The sequence below is a fragment of the Nilaparvata lugens genome, chromosome 4, assembly GCF_014356525.2.
Source record: "Nilaparvata lugens isolate BPH chromosome 4, ASM1435652v1, whole genome shotgun sequence".
In the NCBI taxonomy this organism is placed as follows: Eukaryota; Metazoa; Arthropoda; class Insecta; order Hemiptera; family Delphacidae; genus Nilaparvata; species Nilaparvata lugens.
In genome coordinates, this window is record NC_052507.1 from 11,265,075 (window position 1) to 11,286,326 (window position 21,252).

General features: G+C 32.2%; 1 protein-coding gene across 2 annotated transcripts in view; it reads right to left on the minus strand.

Annotated features, from left to right (window-relative positions):
- The window catches only part of LOC111052346 (chymotrypsin-like elastase family member 2A), a 29,310-nt gene extending 9,818 nt beyond the window's left edge, over nucleotides 1-19,492 (minus strand). Inside the window, exons 1-6 of one of the 2 annotated variants that reach the window (XM_039426661.1) lie at nucleotides 19,013-19,492; nucleotides 17,530-17,703; nucleotides 15,697-15,823; nucleotides 10,727-10,905; nucleotides 7,612-7,701; nucleotides 6,002-6,581 (exon numbers count right to left, since the gene is read on the minus strand). In XM_039426661.1, coding sequence (XP_039282595.1) covers nucleotides 6,253-6,581; nucleotides 7,612-7,701; nucleotides 10,727-10,905; nucleotides 15,697-15,823; nucleotides 17,530-17,703; nucleotides 19,013-19,070 — 957 coding nt within the window. In that variant the 5' untranslated portion in view covers nucleotides 19,071-19,492 and the 3' untranslated portion in view covers nucleotides 6,002-6,252. Of the gene's footprint in view, nucleotides 1-6,001; nucleotides 6,582-7,611; nucleotides 7,702-10,726; nucleotides 10,906-15,696; nucleotides 15,824-17,529; nucleotides 17,704-19,012 lie in introns of those variants that run through there. The other variant, XM_039426662.1, reaches the window with a different exon arrangement.
- Between the last annotated feature and the right edge of the window lie 1,760 nt (nucleotides 19,493-21,252).

Here is a 21,252-nt window from a genome sequence, read left to right on the forward strand (position 1 = left end):
TCTTCGAATGTCACGTTAAGATTCCTTCAAAAATACGCTTTGAATTAGCGTATTTTTCACATCGAGATTATTCGACCAAAGTGTATCCATTTCTATAATATCCCGATTGAAAATTTCTACATGTTGGGAACTGTATTTTTATTCCATTCGATTGAAATAGGATGAGATTTTTGCCACTATAGATAGTTTGAATATTTGGAACTAACAAATTAAAGTCAGAATATGGTTTTTCGGTCTGACAAGTGTTGGTAGATGTAGATGAGTTCAAACAACATTTGATGGTTGGTAATATGATAATAGTGGATTGATTAGTGAGAATAATACTTATGGAGAAAATTATAAAAAGTAAATAGTAAAAACTATGGTCCTATTGTTTGATAGAATCTGATTTACAGAGGGAAATAAATTAGAAATTTCATATGTTCAAATGCTAATTAATGAATAACTATTATTAAACGAGAATCCCAATTAAATGCTGTGAATCACCAAGGACTTTTGCTACTGCAAATATTGACAATAGCTAGTATAGCTATACACTTCATTCACATGGGCTATACTTTTTGAATTAATAAAAAATAAAGTTAAAATATTTTAAAGTTTTTTTTTAAAATGAAGGTCCTTTATGATTTTTTATATTGTTTTATTATTTTACTAGTATAGCTAGATAGGGTTAATAGCTAGTGCTCATCGAGTTTCCATCTAGCTGTTTACCCTGTTGTCAATATTTGCAGTAGCAGAAGTCTTCGGGGTGATTTACAGCATTTTAATTGATGGGATTTTCGTTTAATAATGAGAATCTAATATCCTAAAGAATCTTGATTGATAATAACTCTATAGTCGGCCTCATAAGAATATATTCTCAATATCTTGAATTGATAAAACCATAATTATAATATTCCTCACCTCTTGTGGAAGTAATTGTGATAGATATCACAGCGATGACGTAGTAGAGAGTCTTCATTTCTAACTGGAGTGACAAAAATAATTGACTGAGGTGGAATTGAACAAAGCGTTTGGCTCTGAGCAATTTTTAATAGATTTTTGGTTCAATTCCCAGATCCTAAATTCTATGGAAAACTTGTCAAAGAGTGTAAGGTACTGAGTCAAAACATCAAGATAATTATGATGAAAGAGTCTGGAGAAATTTTGGCTCACGCTGAGAATATGCGACCAAAATTAGCGTGGAAATTGACGTGGATTTCATTAACAGTGTTCAAACTTCAGACGTAATTGGAACAAAAAAATATGCAATAAACTTGAACTACGATTATTCTAGAACATTTCAAATGATTATTGACTTTTAATTTCTCAAGTATAGCTGAGTGAACCGTTTTAATGAGCGTGTCCTGATTGAAAAACCGTTTTAAAAATCAATCAAACAAGACTTGAAGATAATCGATTATTGGATTAATTGATTATTAATGAATATTGAGAATAGTGATTGCATTTGCCAGAATTTCCTAGATTGAGAGGGAGATAAATAGAATAAAAATTGTCGTGTAAAATTAGTCCAGATATACTCTTGATATTCACTGTTTTGTTGTGGAGATGTGGTAGATATCCATATTAGATGGAAAATCCAATACTACTAACAGAAGAAACTACTTGATATTGTTTAAATTACTAATTCATCAGAACAATTTCAAAAATAAATCGGAGATACAAAAACCTAACCACAAAAAAATTTGCTGGAAGCATTTCGCTTTGATGAGGCAACAATGTATCATGCATGTTTATCATGGATGTTCTATCGTTGGAGGCCAGCATGAGCTTTGAAGAAATAGTAAGTATAATTGTGCTAAGCAATATTCTAGTTTGTATTTCATATCAGATTCAAATATATTTTAGGAAAAACCCCATTCCTTCTCACCTTGTATCAATTTGATGAATGTCACTGCAATGATGTAACAGAGAGTCTTCATCTGAATCCAATAAAATTCAGATTTCGACATTTTCTCAAGTCACTCCATAAAAAGTCCTATACTATCCATATTTAGTGGAATTCCGCTAGAGTTTCCGTGAATGACAACTAAAAGTAATAAAATTCTGTATGCTGACCATGGAAGATGTGTTAATAGGATATCCAAAATTGGCAATACCTACGATTTTAAGGGTATCCCAATCTTCTACAGGAACGATCAGATCAGAAATCCTAAAATTTGACTCACAGGCTGGTACAAAGATGTTTAAAATTCTAACCAAAATCGACTATCGCACCAGTAGGTTTTATTGTTATGCTGTCTGCAAATTTGTACTTTACCCAGTTACTACCTGCGATCCAGTGACAGAATTTGGAACTAAGTCTCGATAGTTGAGCAATCATGAGAGAGAATTCTTGAAGTACATGATCCAGTTGGTAGTGTCATCTGGTGACAGAATTTGGGACTAAGTTTCGATTATGACTGGCCAATGAGGAGAAAGTGGGCGGGGCTTGATGCTATGCAATCTGAGCAGTGTATTTCACCCAGTGAGTGTCACCACCTAGTGGCAGAAATCAACACTATGTCTTGACTTTATTTTGACTGATTAATTGACTGTTGAGGAGAAAGTGGACGGAGCTACAAAATAATGACCAATCAGGATCGAGTATAGTGGAAGCTTGAATTGTGATTGGTTTTAATCTGAATGTCATCAGTGATTTTGCTGTTCTTTGTTCATAGTTGATGAGTGATAAAAATAAATAAGCAAGCCAAACATGAAAGGTTGAAAACTATTCTATCCTTGAATATTGGGTGTGATTATTGAAAGTGCAATATCTCAATAGTGCGAGTATTTTAACTTTCCGTTATTTGGGTTTATTATATAAATTATTAACACACTTCAAATAATATTAAAAGATTATCATTTAAAAGCCAAACCTAACCTTTCCTCTCACAAAAACCAATTGAAGAGAGCCTTTCAGGTTATATTCATACACTAGATAAATTGAAATCTCGTAGTATTGAGACACTCCCTGAATATTATCATAAAAACTGATGCCTCTGAAGCCGTAATAAGAGATTGCATTTATTCCGGTTTGAGTCAAGTAGAGCTTAGCGGCTTTCCTATATTATGCATGCTCCATTCTTTGTACTTTAAACTAAATCGTCAATATTGTTACAAAGATGTGGAGTAAAAGAAAATCGCTCTTTGATCAAACGATCAAAAATGTGACATTTCTGATGATCATTCTTCAACAAAAGTGTGAAATTAGGGAAATGGAATTTTTGACAAAACTTACTGTTTGGATGACTTGATTTCCAGGCTGCAAAAGTTGATGTTATTCCCCGGCTTCCACAAAAATTATTGAGTCAAAGAATGTAAATTACAGTATCAAATCATTATGTTAGAAAATGTAGAAAAAAACTGAGCCACGAAATGTGACTCATCAGCCACAATCAGCAATTGTGACAATCTCAGCCTCAGCTTTTTCAACTAATAAGGTTAAAACAGAAGAGAGTTTCAAAAAAGGTGTTTTATGCTTTCATGCTTGAAGAGAGATATTTCTTGTTCTGAATATGAAAGTAAGCATACAACATACAACTGAAAATTATTTTCCAGAAGTTTACAAGAAATTGTAATAATTTTATTCCATGTTTGTGGTATTCAAAGCATGAGCTGATTCAACTCATGAACAATATTCCAATCAATTATGGCTTGAAGATGATCGATTCTATTATTCCTAGTCATGATTTTTATGATTATTGGGAAATGTTATATGGTGATAAAAGGCGAGAGGGAAAAAAGAAGAAGATCCGTTCTTTTCTTTGTCATCCATTCTTGCAATTGAATGATTTAAATGCAATTACTGAAATCTCTCTTTTGATATTGGCTTGAAATTAGAAAACTGCGTTTGAAGAATCTTATCTTCAATCTTATTAATGATTCTACATCTAGGCTGGGAAAGTGCATACTTGAGCCCTTTGCTTGTCCAAAACATTATAACTATGCATAATAGTGATAATTTCGAAATCTTGTGAATTACTCTAAAATTAGATTATCACAGTCATAACAAGATTGATTGAAACAGAGTAATCGTAGAGCGCCTGATGTGCATTGTCTTCAATGGCGCCACTGTCTTTGATGCAGAATCGTTGACTACTATCGTTCGGGTCTGCTTCTGAATTTTTGGGACCATTTTTTTTAATGTGATCCATCTTATTTGAAATTTGAATTTGGATTTGAAATTTGAATCTCCTGTGACTGGATATGGAATGAAGACTTCTTATTCGAATTGAAGACTTCTTATTTGAGTACTCTTTGATTAAACTAAACTCAACCTTGGAAAGTCTAAAAAACTCAGAAAACATTCTCACATCAGCTTCAAATGGTTATTTATATTATAAGTAACCTTCTTCTGTTCTCTTTGTGAAAATATTATGTGAGTCAAGTCGTGGTACACTTGAAATTTTTGAAATGTCTTCATCTTCTAAAAATCTTTAATTAACAAATAATTACAAAAAAACTAAGTAGCCGTTTCTTTAAACTCATAATTCAGTAGTTCACTTGTCAATAGTCAAATTCCAACTAAACGATTATATAATAATCGCATCATTGATAATGACCACTGCAGCGTTTATCGCCAAACGATGTTCATCCATCGATAATCATTTAACGACTATCGTTCCAGCCGCACCAGAGACAACATACCTTTACTCCAGGTACCTAAGTAGTAGAATGGGTAATAAGCTTACAAAAAACAATTCTAACTACTACTTTTGGAGTGATTGACCAATGTAGTGAGGTCTATGTTTAAACTCGGATTTTCATTCGTCTGTTTGTGTGTATGTATGGAACGCATTTACGGCCAAACGCGTTGATATAATTCTATGAGATTTGACAGGGATATTCCTTTTTTAACTGCGCGTCGATGTATAAACAAGGTTTTTTGAATTTTGCATCTTAAAGATAATATGAGAGGAATTTCCTCCATACTCCGATATCACTATATTATATATCATCTACTCTGAAGATAGGATTAATCAGACTATAGAATTATCCATAATTAATCAATCAGCTGACAAGTGGATGATTATTCATACAATTGCATTTACACAGATGTCTGGAGAAGACGATGAGCAGCTGGTGACAACAGATACTTGTGGATCAGAAAACTGTGTGAGGTCTACTGTTCACAGAACTACTAGTATCTTCATTATGGATAATTTTATAGTATGATTCTCACTATAATATTGGCGTATGAAGGGAACTCCTTCTCCCTTTTTTATTATCCTTGAAGTACAAAATTTCCAATAATGATATGCAGAATACATCGGCGCTCAACTCAAAAAAGAACATTCCAGTCGAATCTCATGAAAATCCATTGCCACGTTCCCACGTTTCGCCGTAAATGCGGAACATATATAAATAAAAACATACATACATAATAATACAAAAATTACTGTTTCACACTAACTTTTCGGAATCGACCGAAAACGAACCGAACCGAATATTCTGTACGCAGCTTATGGCCATATCGGTATGTGATATAGTGAGGTCCACGTTCTAATGACGATTCGATTAACATTGCTATCCTAGACTTTCATCTGATCGAACAAATAACGCTATCCTTGTATAGCTCCACAACGTTACCAAATCTTTGTTTAGCAATTCAGAAAAATGATTACTCAACAAAATATTTTATCTTAACTATGTAAATTCATCATTCAATCAATGAATTTTTCAGGATTAAAATATAATTGATTATTTTTTAAACAAGATTGAAGAGTCGATATCACAATATGATACACCGGTATGAGCTATCCTCCATAGAAGGCTGTGGCAAGGCAGAAAATCGGCAGCGGTGTTCTCCTATTCTGCTATCTTTCTCCACTGCCATAATAACGTGGACCTTGTCTTTTTTACTTTAGGGCAACTTTCAGTATGGATAGAAATATAAATCTGATTATCTGAAACATGTGACGGAATAATATTTGAAATGGTATTCAGATTTATATTTCTATTTATATTTAACGTGAACCTCTTTATAGTATGATATAGGAAAAAACTCAACCCACTATTATTTTGGTATAATTTGCTTTACTTTTCTCTTTTATTTTACGGAAGATGAATTCCTCCAATAAGAGAGCCTAAGAAAATACATTCACATTTACGATCTAAGTAGATATCTGAGAACAATTATTGTGTAATTGATATCATTCACTAGTGCTATCAAGTTGACGAAATACATTCACTTTTACGATCTAAGCAGATATCTGAGACCAATCATTGTGTAAATGATATCATCCACTAGCTTTAGTCCAATAATTATTATCATTCACTAATGTTGTCCAGTATCCATTCGAGATAATGGCTGACCTTGGTGTAAACAAAGGTCGAGGCGTAGGGAGGCACAGCTGTTTCCGCCTCGAAGGAGCGAATTCCGTACAGATAGAACCGCGGCGGAACATTGTCGATTGGCTTCTTGATCATCAACGGACCTCCGATGTCGGAGTCGTGATAGACCTCGGTTGCCGTCCCTCCAATGCCGAACACCGAGTTCACATCCTCGGAGTGCATATCCCTTGGCAGATGACTTTCATGCAACTTTGTGTTCTCTTCCTCTGAAAGAATATGTCCTCCGACTTGTTGGAGATTCTGATCTGCAAATTAAAATTTTCATGAATAGATTCTGTTTCTTGATGTCCAAAACTATAGACCTACAGGGAAAACAGATGTAGGGAGGCCGAGAAAGAGATGGGTACCGGAACAGGTTAATTGATAAACCTAATCCCTGAAGTGAAGATGATTTTGATGAAGATTCTGTTTCTCAAATATTATTATACTATTATATGTCGATAACTATGCGTCTTACTTACGTACATGTCTATTCTTTGCGAAATGCAAAGTAAAGTGGATCAAGTAGCTCATCTATGATGATAACCTCGACACATATATTATATGGTGAGGTATCATTTTCTAAACTCTGAATATTGTTATATTAAAAAATATGTAATATAATGTAATGTATGTATGAATTTATGAATAAACTCCTCTGGATGTGTCGTCCAACATCCAGAGAAATTATTCGTATTATTATTATTATCTTTTTCTTTTTGTGTAGTTGAGAAGTTGATTTTGTGCTAATTATTCATATTGAATGAAAAAGACTAAGAAATTGTCAAAAAACCACAGATCTCTGTTATCAGAGATTGACAATGGTGTAATAACCTAAACCGGTCTTTCTAAGTATCAATAAATCTGTGGTTTTTTGACAATTTCTTAGTCTTTTTCATTCAATAACTTATCTTCTTGACATCAAAGAAGCCGAAGATTTCAAGAAATTCTCCCTCTCTCCAGAGTTCAAGACATTTTTCAATCAAACAGAGTGCTTGAGGACAAATTTAAGACTACAGGGTTTATAGAGGATAACATTTTCTACAATTCTACATAATTCAAATTGTCCTTCAAACGAGTCTGATTAAAAAATAGCTCAATACAGGTAAAATTTTCAATAAAGATGGTTCATCTCCAAATACTTTTTTCCAAGTCAATCAATTCATCTTTCAAATAGTTCAATTATAGATTATCACTACATACTCAAGGATAGTATATAGTATAATATAGTATGGATAGTATATAGTATAATATAGTCTATACACTATTCTTGCTACATACTAGGTTCTATCTTACCAGATGCAGTCACCCTAATTCCAATCTCTCCCCAGAAGTTTGAAGGATAAAGTAACGCATCATGCTGTAAGCAAATCGGGAGCACGGTATCTGTTGAAAGAAAATAAATCAACAGAAGAGAAACGGAGATATCAAATTGATGAATATGCTCATAAGTTGTACTGTGACAAGAAAAGTTGATTATCATAATCACAGTATCAGAGTTTCTTGAGACAATTCATGGATTAAAGTAAAAGTATGTATACTTGTAGTTCTGTAAACGGCAGACCACGCATAATCATCTCGTACCAGAGAATAAGATTACTTGAAGTATTAAAGACGTATGTCCAGGAAACATGGAAAGAATAATTATTTATTATTCAGTAATAAACTACTTGGATAATCTTTAAATGATTTGAAAACTTCCAGAAAAAAATGGGTTATCGAACCCGCAACCTGTGATTCATCAACCGCGCTTGCTACAAACTACTGAGTCACTTGGAGAAAGCCCTGTTTGGTTAGTGAAACGTAAACTTTGAATCAGAAACTGAATAAATCTGTTTAAATCATTAAATTAGACTCTACTGGTGAATAAGCCTAATAGATAATCCTATTCCATCCTTGGTAAATTCAGAATCTTTATACGAAAATTCAAGTAAATCAGTTCAATCATTAAATTAGACTCTACTGTTTAATAGCAATAGAAATGAAACTATGTCCATTCTCGGCAAATTCGGAATATTTATGCAAAATTTTGCATAAATTCATGTATTTCCCATCCTGTATATTTTATTTATTTTATTTATTTTATTTATTTTATTTATTTTATTTATTTCATTTATTTTATTTATTTTATTTATTTTATTTATTTTATTTATTTTATTTATTTTATTTATTTTATTTATTTTATTTATTTTATTTATTTTATTTATTTTATTTATTTTATTTATTTTATTATTTTATTTATTTTATTTATTTTATTTTTATTTTATTTATTTTATTTATTTTATTTATTTTATTTATTTTATTTTATTATTTATTTTATTATTTTATTTATTTTATTTTATTTTATTTATTTTATTTATTTTTATTTAATTTATTTATTTATTATTTTTTTATTTATTTTATTTATTTTATTTATTTTATTTATTTTATTTATTTTATTTATTTTATTTATTTTATTTATTTTATTTATTTTATTTTATTTATTTATTTATTTATTTTTTTATTTTATTTTTTATTTATTTTATTATTTTATTTATTTTATTATTTTATTTTATTTTATTTATTTATTTATTTATTTATTTTATTTATTTTATTTATTTTATTTATTTTATTTATTTTATTTATTTTATTATTTTATTTATTTTATTTTATTTTTTTATTTATTTATTCTATTTATTTTATTTATTTTATTTATTTTATTTATTTTATTTATTTTATTTATTTTATTTATTTTATTTATTTTATTTATTTTATTTATTTTATTTATTTTATTTATTTTATTTATTTTATTTATTTTTTTATTTATTTATTTTATTTATTTTATTTATTTTATTTATTTTATTTATTTTATTTATTTTACTTATTTTATTTATTTCATTTATTTTATCCACGATCACAGATCATAATTAAAATATGATTGGGAAAAGACAACAGGCATAGCCCAAAACAGTCTTCTCCCGAATTTTTACAAATAAAAGTCTCAAATAAGGAGGTTAGATTTCACTTTTCACTTCAAAAAGTCCAATTTATACTTCAAAACTAATGACTAAACTGAAAATTTCAAATGTTTATATTTTAAAAGTAATTAACAACAAAAATATTTCACTCAAATCTCTACAAATTGGGAATTTTTGAGTAATTTTACAAAATTATCTCATTTATTATATTACTGGCAGGTAACTCGTCTCCGTAACGGTCTAATTGAAAACTTGAGAAACTGAAAACTTGAGAAATGTAAAATAGTCCCATAACCAACCTTCGATATGTTATCGATATGTTAAAAAAACAAATACGACATCAATTAGGTCTACTTGTGTACTATAAATTTCATGAAAACACTTAACTTGAATATTATCAACTTGTTTATTTATTTTCCACATTTCAACTTGAAAATGACCTATGGTCGAAACTAGTCGTTGTAATATTTCAAATAATAAAGGGTACTTCAAAATCCAATATTGTTTTATTAATTTATACATTTCATATAATTTTCCATATTATAGCAGTAGTTTCCTGTATTTTGGATGTGGATGGTTTTTTGATATGTAACAAACTTGTATGTGTGTGTGTGAAATAAATGAATAAATAGAAAAAGAATCGATATGCTAAACTTCGAGTTAATCAGTCCAGTAGTACGAACCTGATCGTGTATGAACCAACTCTTCCCTTTATTTTTTCATAGATGGAAAACCATAGAATACTGTAAGAATAGAGAGGTTCCATCTTTTCTCTATGACCTTACTTGTTAGCTCGGACAATTAAGATTATTATAAATACTCAGTTATACTCAGTTGCATCATAAAGTAAAGATACTGTTTAAGTATTTGTTTAATTTTACCGACGTTTAGCACAATTCTGTTATTTGAGAATATTATTATCTGTTCCATGTATTTTTTGTGAAATAAACTATTTGATTTAACTACAGATGGAAATTACTGAGATATAGCAATTATTCAAATGCTAGTGAGTGAATCAATTATTGTTATTAAACGAAAATCCAAATCAAATGCTGTAATTCACCCCGGAGACTTCTGCTACTGCAAATATTGACAACAGGGTAAACAGCCAGATGGAAATTCGATGATCGCTACTATTCAAAAATTATTTGTCAGCCCGGGAAACGAACCTAGTACCTCCTCATTGCCGGTCAGGAATGCTTACCCTTATACCAATCTGACAATCTCTGGATGACAAATTCCCGGGCTGACAAATAATTTTTGAATAGTAGCGATCATCGAATTTCCATCTGGCTGTTTACCCTGTTGTCAATATTTGCAGTAGCAGAAGTCTTCGGGGTGATTTACAGCATTTGATTTGGATTTTCGTTTAATAATAATAATTATTTGATTTTAAGTACTTAGATTACTCTAAGTATCTATACTTGAATCATTTGTCTCTGTAAAACACTCACCATGGAAAAAAATTGTTTGTGTAGTTTTGACCAGAGCAATATTTTTGCCACCTTCGGCTGGTCCATTGTCCCTGTAGTATTTCACCGACTCGCCAATGTAGACATTTAGAGGGCAGCTGGTGTCATCATCACAGTGAGGAGTCGTGCTTAAATCGATCTCTCCAGCACTTATAATGATACTGGATTGTAACAAGACATAAATTTGGAGAGAATTGTCATTCAACATTATTAAAAAATTATCATTCATCATTTATAATCTATATTAAAGGCAAGCACACATAGCATGCAGACGTTTTACTTTCTTTTCTCCGTAAGTCTGCATTTATGTTCGTGTGTAGCTGTGTGCGTTCGTCTTTTAGATTTATAAAATTAAAAACTCTCTCTCGCTCTCTCTCTCTCTGAATCTCTCTCCATCACTCTCTCTTGCTCTCTCTCTTATTTCTCTGACTCTCCTACTCTCTGAATACTTCTTTCTCACTCTGAATCCTTCTCTCTTCCTCTCATTCTCTCTGAATCCTTCTCTTTCTCTGTCTCTCTCATTCTCTCTGATTCCTTCCCTTTCACTCTCTCTCACTCTCTCTCTCTCTCTCTCTCTCTCCTCTCTCTCTCTCTCTCTCTCTCTCTCTCTCTCTCTCTCTCTTTGAATTCTATTGTCCGTGCATGCAGACGTTCTTTTTCTCCGTATGTCTGCATATATCTATGTGTAACTGTGTACACCTTAAAATTTAAAATTTATAAAATTTGAAACTAATTTATCTAAATCCCGTCTCTGTTGAGTACTTGGTGATTACATCTTGAATATTATATCCATAGTCATGTACACATATCACAAAAATGATAATGTATGCATCAATAATGTATTTCTCTGTTGATTCTCTCCCAATCATTGATTTTATATTGTGATTGTGGAATGTAATAAATAAATATAATGAAATAGAATAAACATGTATTCTTGTCTTCCAAATGTAAACAAGTACTACCAACTTTGTTGGTGTGTCTTTAATCTGTCAATAACAGTTTTCCACCTTGAATGGTCAGCTAAGTTTCAACAACAAATATTCATTCGTATAGTAGGAAGAAGGATGAAATAATAACTCACAATGAGAGTGAGTGAGAGGCACGTGTCCCTTCCACTCGGGCATGGTTAGCCCGCGCCCACCTAAGAGCGAGAGAGACAACCATTGACTTGACATTTTGAATTAGTGGCGCAGTCGCAGGAGATTGCTTGCGGCGCCTGCGCAGGTTGACTGCTCCGTTTCACTCTCTCTCCAGGTGAGAGGTTGGTGCGGCATTGCTCGCCACTGCTCCTATTCGTGCTCTTTCCAGACGACGTGAACCGAAACGAACGGTCTCACTCGCTCTCATTGTGAGCGCATAACGTGGGAACGTAACGCAGTTTCTTGAAGTGTCTCCCGGCAAACCAATTTATAAGATGTTGTCACATCAAAACAAGTACTTATAACCCCACACAGGCATTGAAAGTTTCATAGGAAGAGCCTTATCATTATGCTAAATAATTATTTTATCACTTTAAAAAGTTCTATTATAAGATACTGACTACTCTATTATTGAACTATTCCTCAAAATCTTTTTCATTTCATTACATTCACAATAAAAATTCATAAAAATAGAATGACCTTTCTATTTGCGAAGGTTTGACATTAATGCCCAATAAAGAAAAGAGTTCATTGTTATGAGAGTGAATTTTATGTTGCTCCAGGTCCAAGAATCAATTTTCCGGAGATTGATTGATAATGATGTAGCCAACCAAGTGAAAACCATAAACATTTAGTTAATATAGTATTTTCACGTAATTCCAAAACAGATTACAATTTGAAATCTTTGCCCAAGAATATTCGACGAAGTATCAAATTAGCTGCTCTTTATTTTATTTTCTTCATCCGGCGCTACAGCCCTTGGTGAACCCTGGCCTCCTCCACAACACGTCTCCATTATTCTCTTTTCATGGATCATTCTTTCGAATTCGCTACTACACACTTAATACCTTAGTTATAATTATGTCATTTTTCTAAATTATGTGATGTACCAATGATTGTACAGCCCTCAAAATACACAACAAATTCATTCATAGGCTAGTATGAGAACGGAATAATTTCTATCACCGTAAAAACAATACAATCTTATCTGAGGTAGATAGACGACTGTTATCTAACCTACAAAGCAGGAAATAAATAAATCTGTAATAGTATACCTTTCAAAAATTTTTCAATGGAAAAAACCGTATATGTTTGTATGTTTATGGATTGGATCAGTAAAATTATATTTGAAGGTTAGTTTTGAAACAAAAACATAACCCTAAAACAGACCAAGGCTAACTCGTTAACAAGTAGCAAATTGAGAAGGCAGTTTGACTAAAGATCGATCATAAAAATTATATATTATTAACTTTTTCATTTTTATACTTTCATTTCTATGCCAAATAGGCCCGAATATTTATTTATTGAACTACAAAAAAACATACTTCTTAAAAATATATAGACAAATTAGCTTAACCATATATGACGATTGAGGGTCGATATTCTAGCATATAAAAAACCATATAAACAAAAAAGGAAGAAATATTTATTTATTATTGTGTTCGTTATTGTTATAAGCATATATATTCTTATATTATGTCTGCTTTATGTTATACAAGCATGTCTATGTTCTATAATCATTAGCTATTCATTGAAGCCAATTTGAATGCATATCATCATAGACGAATTCTATTATTTATTTATGTATTATTATAATTATAAAAACTAAATGATAATTTGGAACAACTTAAAATCAGGAATTTCGCCCTATTTTAAAAGCTTTAAAGTTGGACACAGTGACACCACCCATTCAGCGTATTGGTTACATCACAGAATCGGACCAATCCCGAATTAATATGTAAATTTGGCGAGATAAAATTTGAAGAAGAAATTCGAGTGAAAATTAGAAGACTCGAGGCCATTTTGCAAGGATCATCGGTAGGATGCAGACCTAGTCCACGTACCTAATTGTTCAAAAGCTTTAATTTCTGTTTAATGTAATTCAATCTTCGTTCTTCTGTTTTTCAAAAGTTGTTCCAAAGTTCCTATATTAATTGTGATATTAAGATTTTAAATTTCATTTAAATAGACCCCGAAATTATATTAGTGAAGTCTGTTCAACATTTTTCGCCACGTGGAAGGATCCAGCCGGAACGATATATTCTACGGCCGAATATATTTCGAAAACCAAAAAACGGAAACAAAAGTCTACGTAAGTTATTCGAATATATAAAAGGGGATCCCCATAAATCTGCGAAAATTGTACAGCGTATAAATTCGTCCATTTAAGAAAAGTCATGACTATAGTTTTAAGGGTACAAAATTTATCATAATTAAATTTCATAGTATTAAATAAATTTAACTATCCACGCTGTACTTAGCCAAAAGGTCTATTTTCCTTAGGCGAAACCACACCCTGAGAGTAATTTTAATTATTAATTTGTTCTATTCTCTGAATCACCATTTAATATTAACTTGTTTTTTCTTGTTTAACTAGTTCAGTTTATGACCCTTTCCAAAGGGCTATTATCCATTTTATTTTGTTTAATTGAAGAGTACCGAACTTTTTATATAATATTTATAATTAAAAGATTCAAATCTGCTGTCAACCAATCTTCATTCTGCATCTATTTGAAAGCTATTATTTACATAATCTGTTCATTAATTTATTCAATATTTGTTGTAATAGTATATCCTTCAGAATTTATCCATTTTACCGTTTTATTAAACTGGGTTTACTTCATTATACCTCCAAATTCGTTCTTTCTCGACTGACACACATTGATCATGCAGGACACATCCTGTTTTGCAATAGTCAGACATTAGCGAGTATAGTATCTATCATTAGACTATTATTTCTTCTGGTGGTAAATGGTGGTCGATTTTCTTATCAAGTGATAAATCTTTTTATTGAGAGTATCCCGCAGAATCAAATAATAAATCGACTTCCACTAGCCTACCACACCGAGGTGAAGTGAATCCTGCATTATTAGCCGATCAACGTCGCAAAGAGAGGTAGTAGATCGTATAGACAACATTGGAATTAAACTCGGTACTCGAAATATTTACTATTTTGGTTCAGCACTTTGCCTTCATACAACCTATAGTACTTATCAGAGACCTGGTTTGCATGGATTTGCCATTCTATCTGTTGTTTCATGCGGTCTAATATCTTTCCAAATTACGGCACAATTATTGGATTCTGGATATTAGTCATCATTTGGAGAAAAGGTTCACTTCAAAATTACTATCTCTGTCTGATCATAGCGACAGCATAATTTATATTCAGCAGGTTCAAGTTGAACTGCATTTTATTATTAAATTGAATTTAATCCCACCTCATCATATTATAACCACCTACAACATTAAGTTAGAAACTCAGGTCCCTTACTTCGGCTACCTTTGTAGACCGCCATCCCCTTTATTGAGCAAGTTAACTTTTTCAATCTGTCCCATCCATACACCAGTCATTCTGCTTCGATACCCTGATTTAAGTGATATCGACAATCCAATTAAACAAAGGTTGGTCGATCTAACCTACAACTACCCACCGTTAAATCATAACCTCAAGTACTATAATTGTTCAATTATTCTATTTAATCTGACCATTTTAACTATCAATTACTTTTTTATAGTATGTCCTCCCTTCTCTACGGAGCAAAATAGGCTGCAACATTCGCCAACACAAGGTAAGACCTACTATACAAGGAAATCGTACTCATGGCTGAACAATTATAACCCTAATTTATTGTTATATAGTTCAAATTATATATTTCCGTGTCCCCCCCTTTGGAGTAAGATATGACACATTTCCCCTCCAGAGGCTGGGATTTGACAATTATTGGAAAGAAGATAATAGTTATAAAATATTGCAAATTCGAGTAGCTTGAATCAAATCTGATGAATTTTTTAAATATTATCTGAAACACTTACGATCTAGGTCTGGGACTAGTGTTCTCGGTTCCATACAGTGAGAAACAGCTTGAAGCAGTTAACACGAATCGTTTAGATATGATTGAACCCATGCAAGTTGTGTACGGTGATTCTCCCACGAAGTGAGCTACCTCAAAACAAACCAAGGTAAGTTTTTCAAGTGAAATAAGCAAGAATTATTCACAGTTCTACAAGAAATACGCTACAACTTCTCCAAAAACTGATGAGGCAGTTTGAAGGTGATAAGTAGTAACAGAAGGTTGAGTCACAGAATAAACAACAGTAGTATAGAAGTTTTCTCTGGTTGAGTGTTATAGAAGACATTCAAGTCTTAACTTCGCCTAAAAGAAATAATTTCATGTCATTCTATTTCTGTTTTAAAGGTTTTACAACTACTTCTATTGTTTATTCTACCACCACATTTGAAATACTGTAGATGAATAGCTAGTGAGGTTTTTAAACCATTATATTACTAGTGAACTGAGTTTTCTCGTAAAATTCACTGTGGAAGTGAACGAGTCTACTATGAATGAACCCATGTGATTGGTAACTGCACAATGTAGAAGGATGTAGAAGGATTCTTCTACTCTGTGGTCGTTGGCTGACCAATCAAGGCTGTCATTGGCCACACCGAGGCCTTCATCCTACTGCTGTTGTTTTATCATGTCCCTCAGCTGTAGTTACATTAAAATTTTCAAGTTATCTCAAACATTACTAGAGTTCCAAAATCTAGAAAGTAAATTCGTATGGCTATAATTGTTAATGAGGAGTCCACTGCGGGAAGGTCCCACCTTACCTGAAAACAACAAAACTGATTTATTAAATATTTGGTAAATGACTGGTATGACGATATTTCAAGTAATTTGATTCAATTTTGATACTATCCACCACAAAACCTACTGAACTTATATTTGTCTCTTAATCGGAGATTATATTTTTATATTTATTTTCTTATTATCCATATATATAAAAGCGAAGGGCACTGACTGATTGACTGACTGACTCACTCACTCACTCCCAGAACTAAAAATCTACCGGACCAAAAACGTTCAAATTTGATAGGTTTGTTCAGTTGGCCGTAAAGATACGCCCAAAATCTGCGTTTCCCAGCGTTTTCTCAGCTTTATCGAGACCAAATGAACAGAAAATGTTCAAATTTAGTACATAAGCTCAGCTAGGGTGTAATAATTTTGTGTTAGAAGGAGTTAGAAGCAAAGATACGTCAAAAATACGCCCAAAAATAGCGTTTTTCTCAGATTTATCGAGAACAAATTAACAGAAATTGTTCAAATTTAGAAGCAAAGATAGGGTGTGATAATGTTGTGTTAGAAGGAATTTGAAATAACTCCAAAGATACGCCCAAAATTAGCGGTTTTTTGCGTTTCCTCAGCTCTTACATCAAGTAATAGACAAAAAATGTTCAAATTTGGTTCAGAAGTTTAGCTAGGGTCTAAAAATTATGTGATGAGGTGACTTTAATATTTCATCAAAGATACGCCCAAAATAAGCGTTTTTCTCAGATTTTCTGCGTTTTCTCAGTACTTTGACTTTCTGATGGGATGAAGCATGCTCAAATGAAAAATGCAGGTGAGCAAAGCGAGCCCGCTGATCTCATTTTTTGGACGATCCAGTCGGGGATCCAGGGGGTGGAGCCCCCTGGCTAGACGGATATGGCGAGCGAAGCCAGCCTGATGGCTAGTGTATAATATATGTTCAAGATTGTTCTGTAGTACTTCTACAGAACTTCTGCATCATCTTTCTAGTACTCTGTATTATTTAGTATAAGTACTAGTCGTACTTCTGTATGACAGATTTCTGTACTACATAACTCACCCAAGTTCTCAATGGAAAGCATCACCACCCAAGGATATTCTCCTGGATCAACTCTTTGTACTCCCTTAGGATATGAAGTGAAAGGAACTGCCTCTTCTATAGACGGTTGAGAACCACATCTCTCATCATTCACCAAAGCCCCATTTTGATGAGTTGAAGGATTGTCTGATTGCCCTGTTCAAAACAAATTGTAGATTTTGAACTCTTGTTACATGTACATTATATTCCTCCAAAAAAATTGAAGATTTCTTATTCTTGTCCAATATTGTTAGAAAGATTCCCAAAACAGAAAAAACGACCTTAAATTGGTGTTTTCTATCGTTTCGACTGCTCTTTCAATGAATTACAACCAGAATTACGCTGAAGATATGTGACCAAAATTAGCGTATTTCACGTTTACTCAGTCGTGTTCACGATGAATCGATAGACAGAGAATATTCATATTCCCTTACAAAGGTTATCGCCAAAGATACACTGGAACCACGCAGAAGATACGAACAAAATTGACATTTTTTCAAGTTTTCAATAAATTATTAGACAAAAAAGGTTCAAATTCGGTTTACATGTTCAGAACTTGAGTCTTCGAATGTCACGTTAAGATTCCTTCAAAAATACGCTTTGAATTAGCGTATTTTTCACATCGAGATTATTCGACCAGAATGTATCCATTTCTATAATATCCCGATTGAAAATTTCTACATGTTGGGAACTGTATTTTTATTCCATTCGATTGAAATAGGATGAGATTTTTGCCACTATAGATAGTTTGAATATTTGGAACTAACAAATTAAAGTCAGAATATGGTTTTTCGGTCTGACAAGTGTTGGTAGATGTAGATGAGTTCAAACAACATTTGATGGTTGGTAATATGATAATAGTGGATTGATTAGTGAGAATAATACTTATGGAGAAAATTATAAAAAGTAAATAGTAAAAACTATGGTCCTATTGTTTGATAGAATCTGATTTACAGAGGGAAATAAATTAGAAATTTCATATGTTCAAATGCTAATTAATGAATAACTATTATTAAACGAGAATCCCAATTAAATGCTGTGAATCACCAAGGACTTTTGCTACTGCAAATATTGAAAATAGCTAGTATAGCTATACACTTCATTCACATGGGCTATACTTTTTGAATTAATAAAAAATAAAGTTAAAATATTTTAAAGTTTTTTTTTAAAATGAAGGGTCCTTTATGATTTTTTATATTGTTTTATTATTCTACTAGTATAGCTAGATAGGGTTAATAGCTAGTGCTCATCGAGTTTCCATCTAGCTGTTTACCCTGTTGTCAATATTTGCAGTAGCAGAAGTCTTCGGGGTGATTTACAGCATTTTAATTGATGGGATTTTCGTTTAATAATGAGAATCTAATATCCTAAAGAATCTTGATTGATAATAACTCTATAGTCGGCCTCATAAGAATATATTCTCAATATCTTGAATTGATAAAACCATAATTATAATATTCCTCACCTCTTGTGGAAGTAATTGTGATAGATATCACAGCAATGACGTAGTAGAGAGTCTTCATCTCTAACTGGAGTGACAACAATAATTGACTGAGGTGGAATTGAACAAAGCGTTTGGCTCTGAGAAATATTTAATAGATTTTTGGTTCAATTCCCAGATCCTAAATTCTATGGAAAACTTGTCAAAGAGTGTAAGGTACTGAGTCAAAACATCAAGATAATTATGATGAAAGAGTCTGGAGAAATTTTGGCTCACGCTGAGAATATGCGACCAAAATTAGCGTGGAAATTGACGTGGATTTCATTAACAGTGTTCAAACTTCAGACGTGATTGGAACAAAAAAATATGCAATAAACTTGAACTACGATTATTCTAGAACATTTCAAATGATTATTGACTTTTAATTTCCCAAGTATAGCTGAGTGAACCGTTTTAATGAGCGTGTCCTGATTGAAAAACCGTTTTAAAAATCAATCAAACAAGACTTGAAGATAATCGATTATTGGATTAATTGATTATTAATGAATATTGAGAATAGTGATTGCATTTGCCAGAATTTCCTAGATTGAGAGGAGATAAATAGAATAAAAATTGTCGTGTAAAATTAGTCCAGATATACTCTTGATATTCACTGTTTTGTTGTGGAGATGTGGTAGATATCCATATTAGATGGAAAATCCAATACTACTAACAGAAGAAACTACTTGATATTGTTTAAATTACTAATTCATCAGAACAATTTCAAAAATAAATCGGAGATACAAAAACCTAACCACAAAAAAATTTGCTGGAAGCATTTCGCTGTGATGAGGCAACAATGTATCATGCATGTTTATCATGGATGTTCTATCGTTGGAGGCCAGCATGAGCTTTGAAGAAATAGTAAGTATAATTGTGCTAAGCAATATTCTAGTTTGTATTTCATATCAGATTCAAATATATTTTAGGAAAAACCCCATTCCTTCTCACCTTGTATCAATTTGATGAATGTCACTGCAATGATGTAACAGAGAGTCTTCATCTGAATCCAATAAAATTCAGATTTCGACATTTTCTCAAGTCACTCCATAAAAAGTCCTATACTATCCATATTTAGTGGAATTCCGCTAGAGTTTCCGTGAATGACAACTAAAAGTAATAAAATTCTGTATGCTGACCATGGAAGATGTGTTAATAGGATATCCAAAATTGGCAATACCTACGATTTTAAGGGTATCCCAATCTTCTACAGGAACGATCAGATCAGAAATCCTAAAATTTGACTCACAGGCTGGTACAAAGATGTTTAAAATTCTAACCAAAATCGACTATCGCACCAGTAGGTTTTATTGTTATGCTGTCTGCAAATTTGTACTTTACCCAGTTACTACCTGCGATCCAGTGACAGAATTTGGAACTAAGTCTCGATAGTTGAGCAATCATGAGAGAGAATTCTTGAAGTACATGATCCAGTTGGTAGTGTCATCTGGTGACAGAATTTGGGACTAAGTTTCGATTATGACTGGCCAATGAGGAGAAAGTGGGCGGGGCTTGATGCTATGCAATCTGAGCAGTGTATTTCACCCAGTGAGTGTCACCACCTAGTGGCAGAAATCAACACTATGTCTTGACTTTATTTTGACTGATTAATTGACTGTTGAGGAGAAAGTGGACGGAGCTACAAAATAATGACCAATCAGGATCGAGTATAGTGGAAGCTTGAATTGTGATTGGTTTTAATCTGAATGTCATCAGTGATTTTGCTGTTCTTTGTTCATAGTTGATGAGTGATAAAAATAAATAAGCAAGCCAAACATGAAAGGTTGAAAACTATTCTATCCTTGAATATTGGGTGTGATTATTGAAAGTGCAATATCTCAATAGTGCGAGTATTTTAACTTTCCGTTATTTGGGTTTATTATATAAAATTATTAACACACTTCAAATAATATTAAAAGATTATCATTTAAAAGCCAAAACCTAACCTTTCCTCTCACAAAAACCAATTGAAGAGAGCCTTTCAGGTTATATTCATACACTAGATAAATTGAAATCTCGTAGTATTGAGACACTCCCTGAATATTATCATAAAAACTGATGCCTCTGAAGCCGTAATAAGAGATTGCATTTATTCCGGTTTGAGTCAAAGTAGAGCTTAGCGGCTTTCCTATATTATGCATGCTCCATTCTTTGTACTTTAAACTAAATCGTCAATATTGTTACAAAGATGTGGAGTAAAAGAAAATCGCTCTTTGATCAAACGA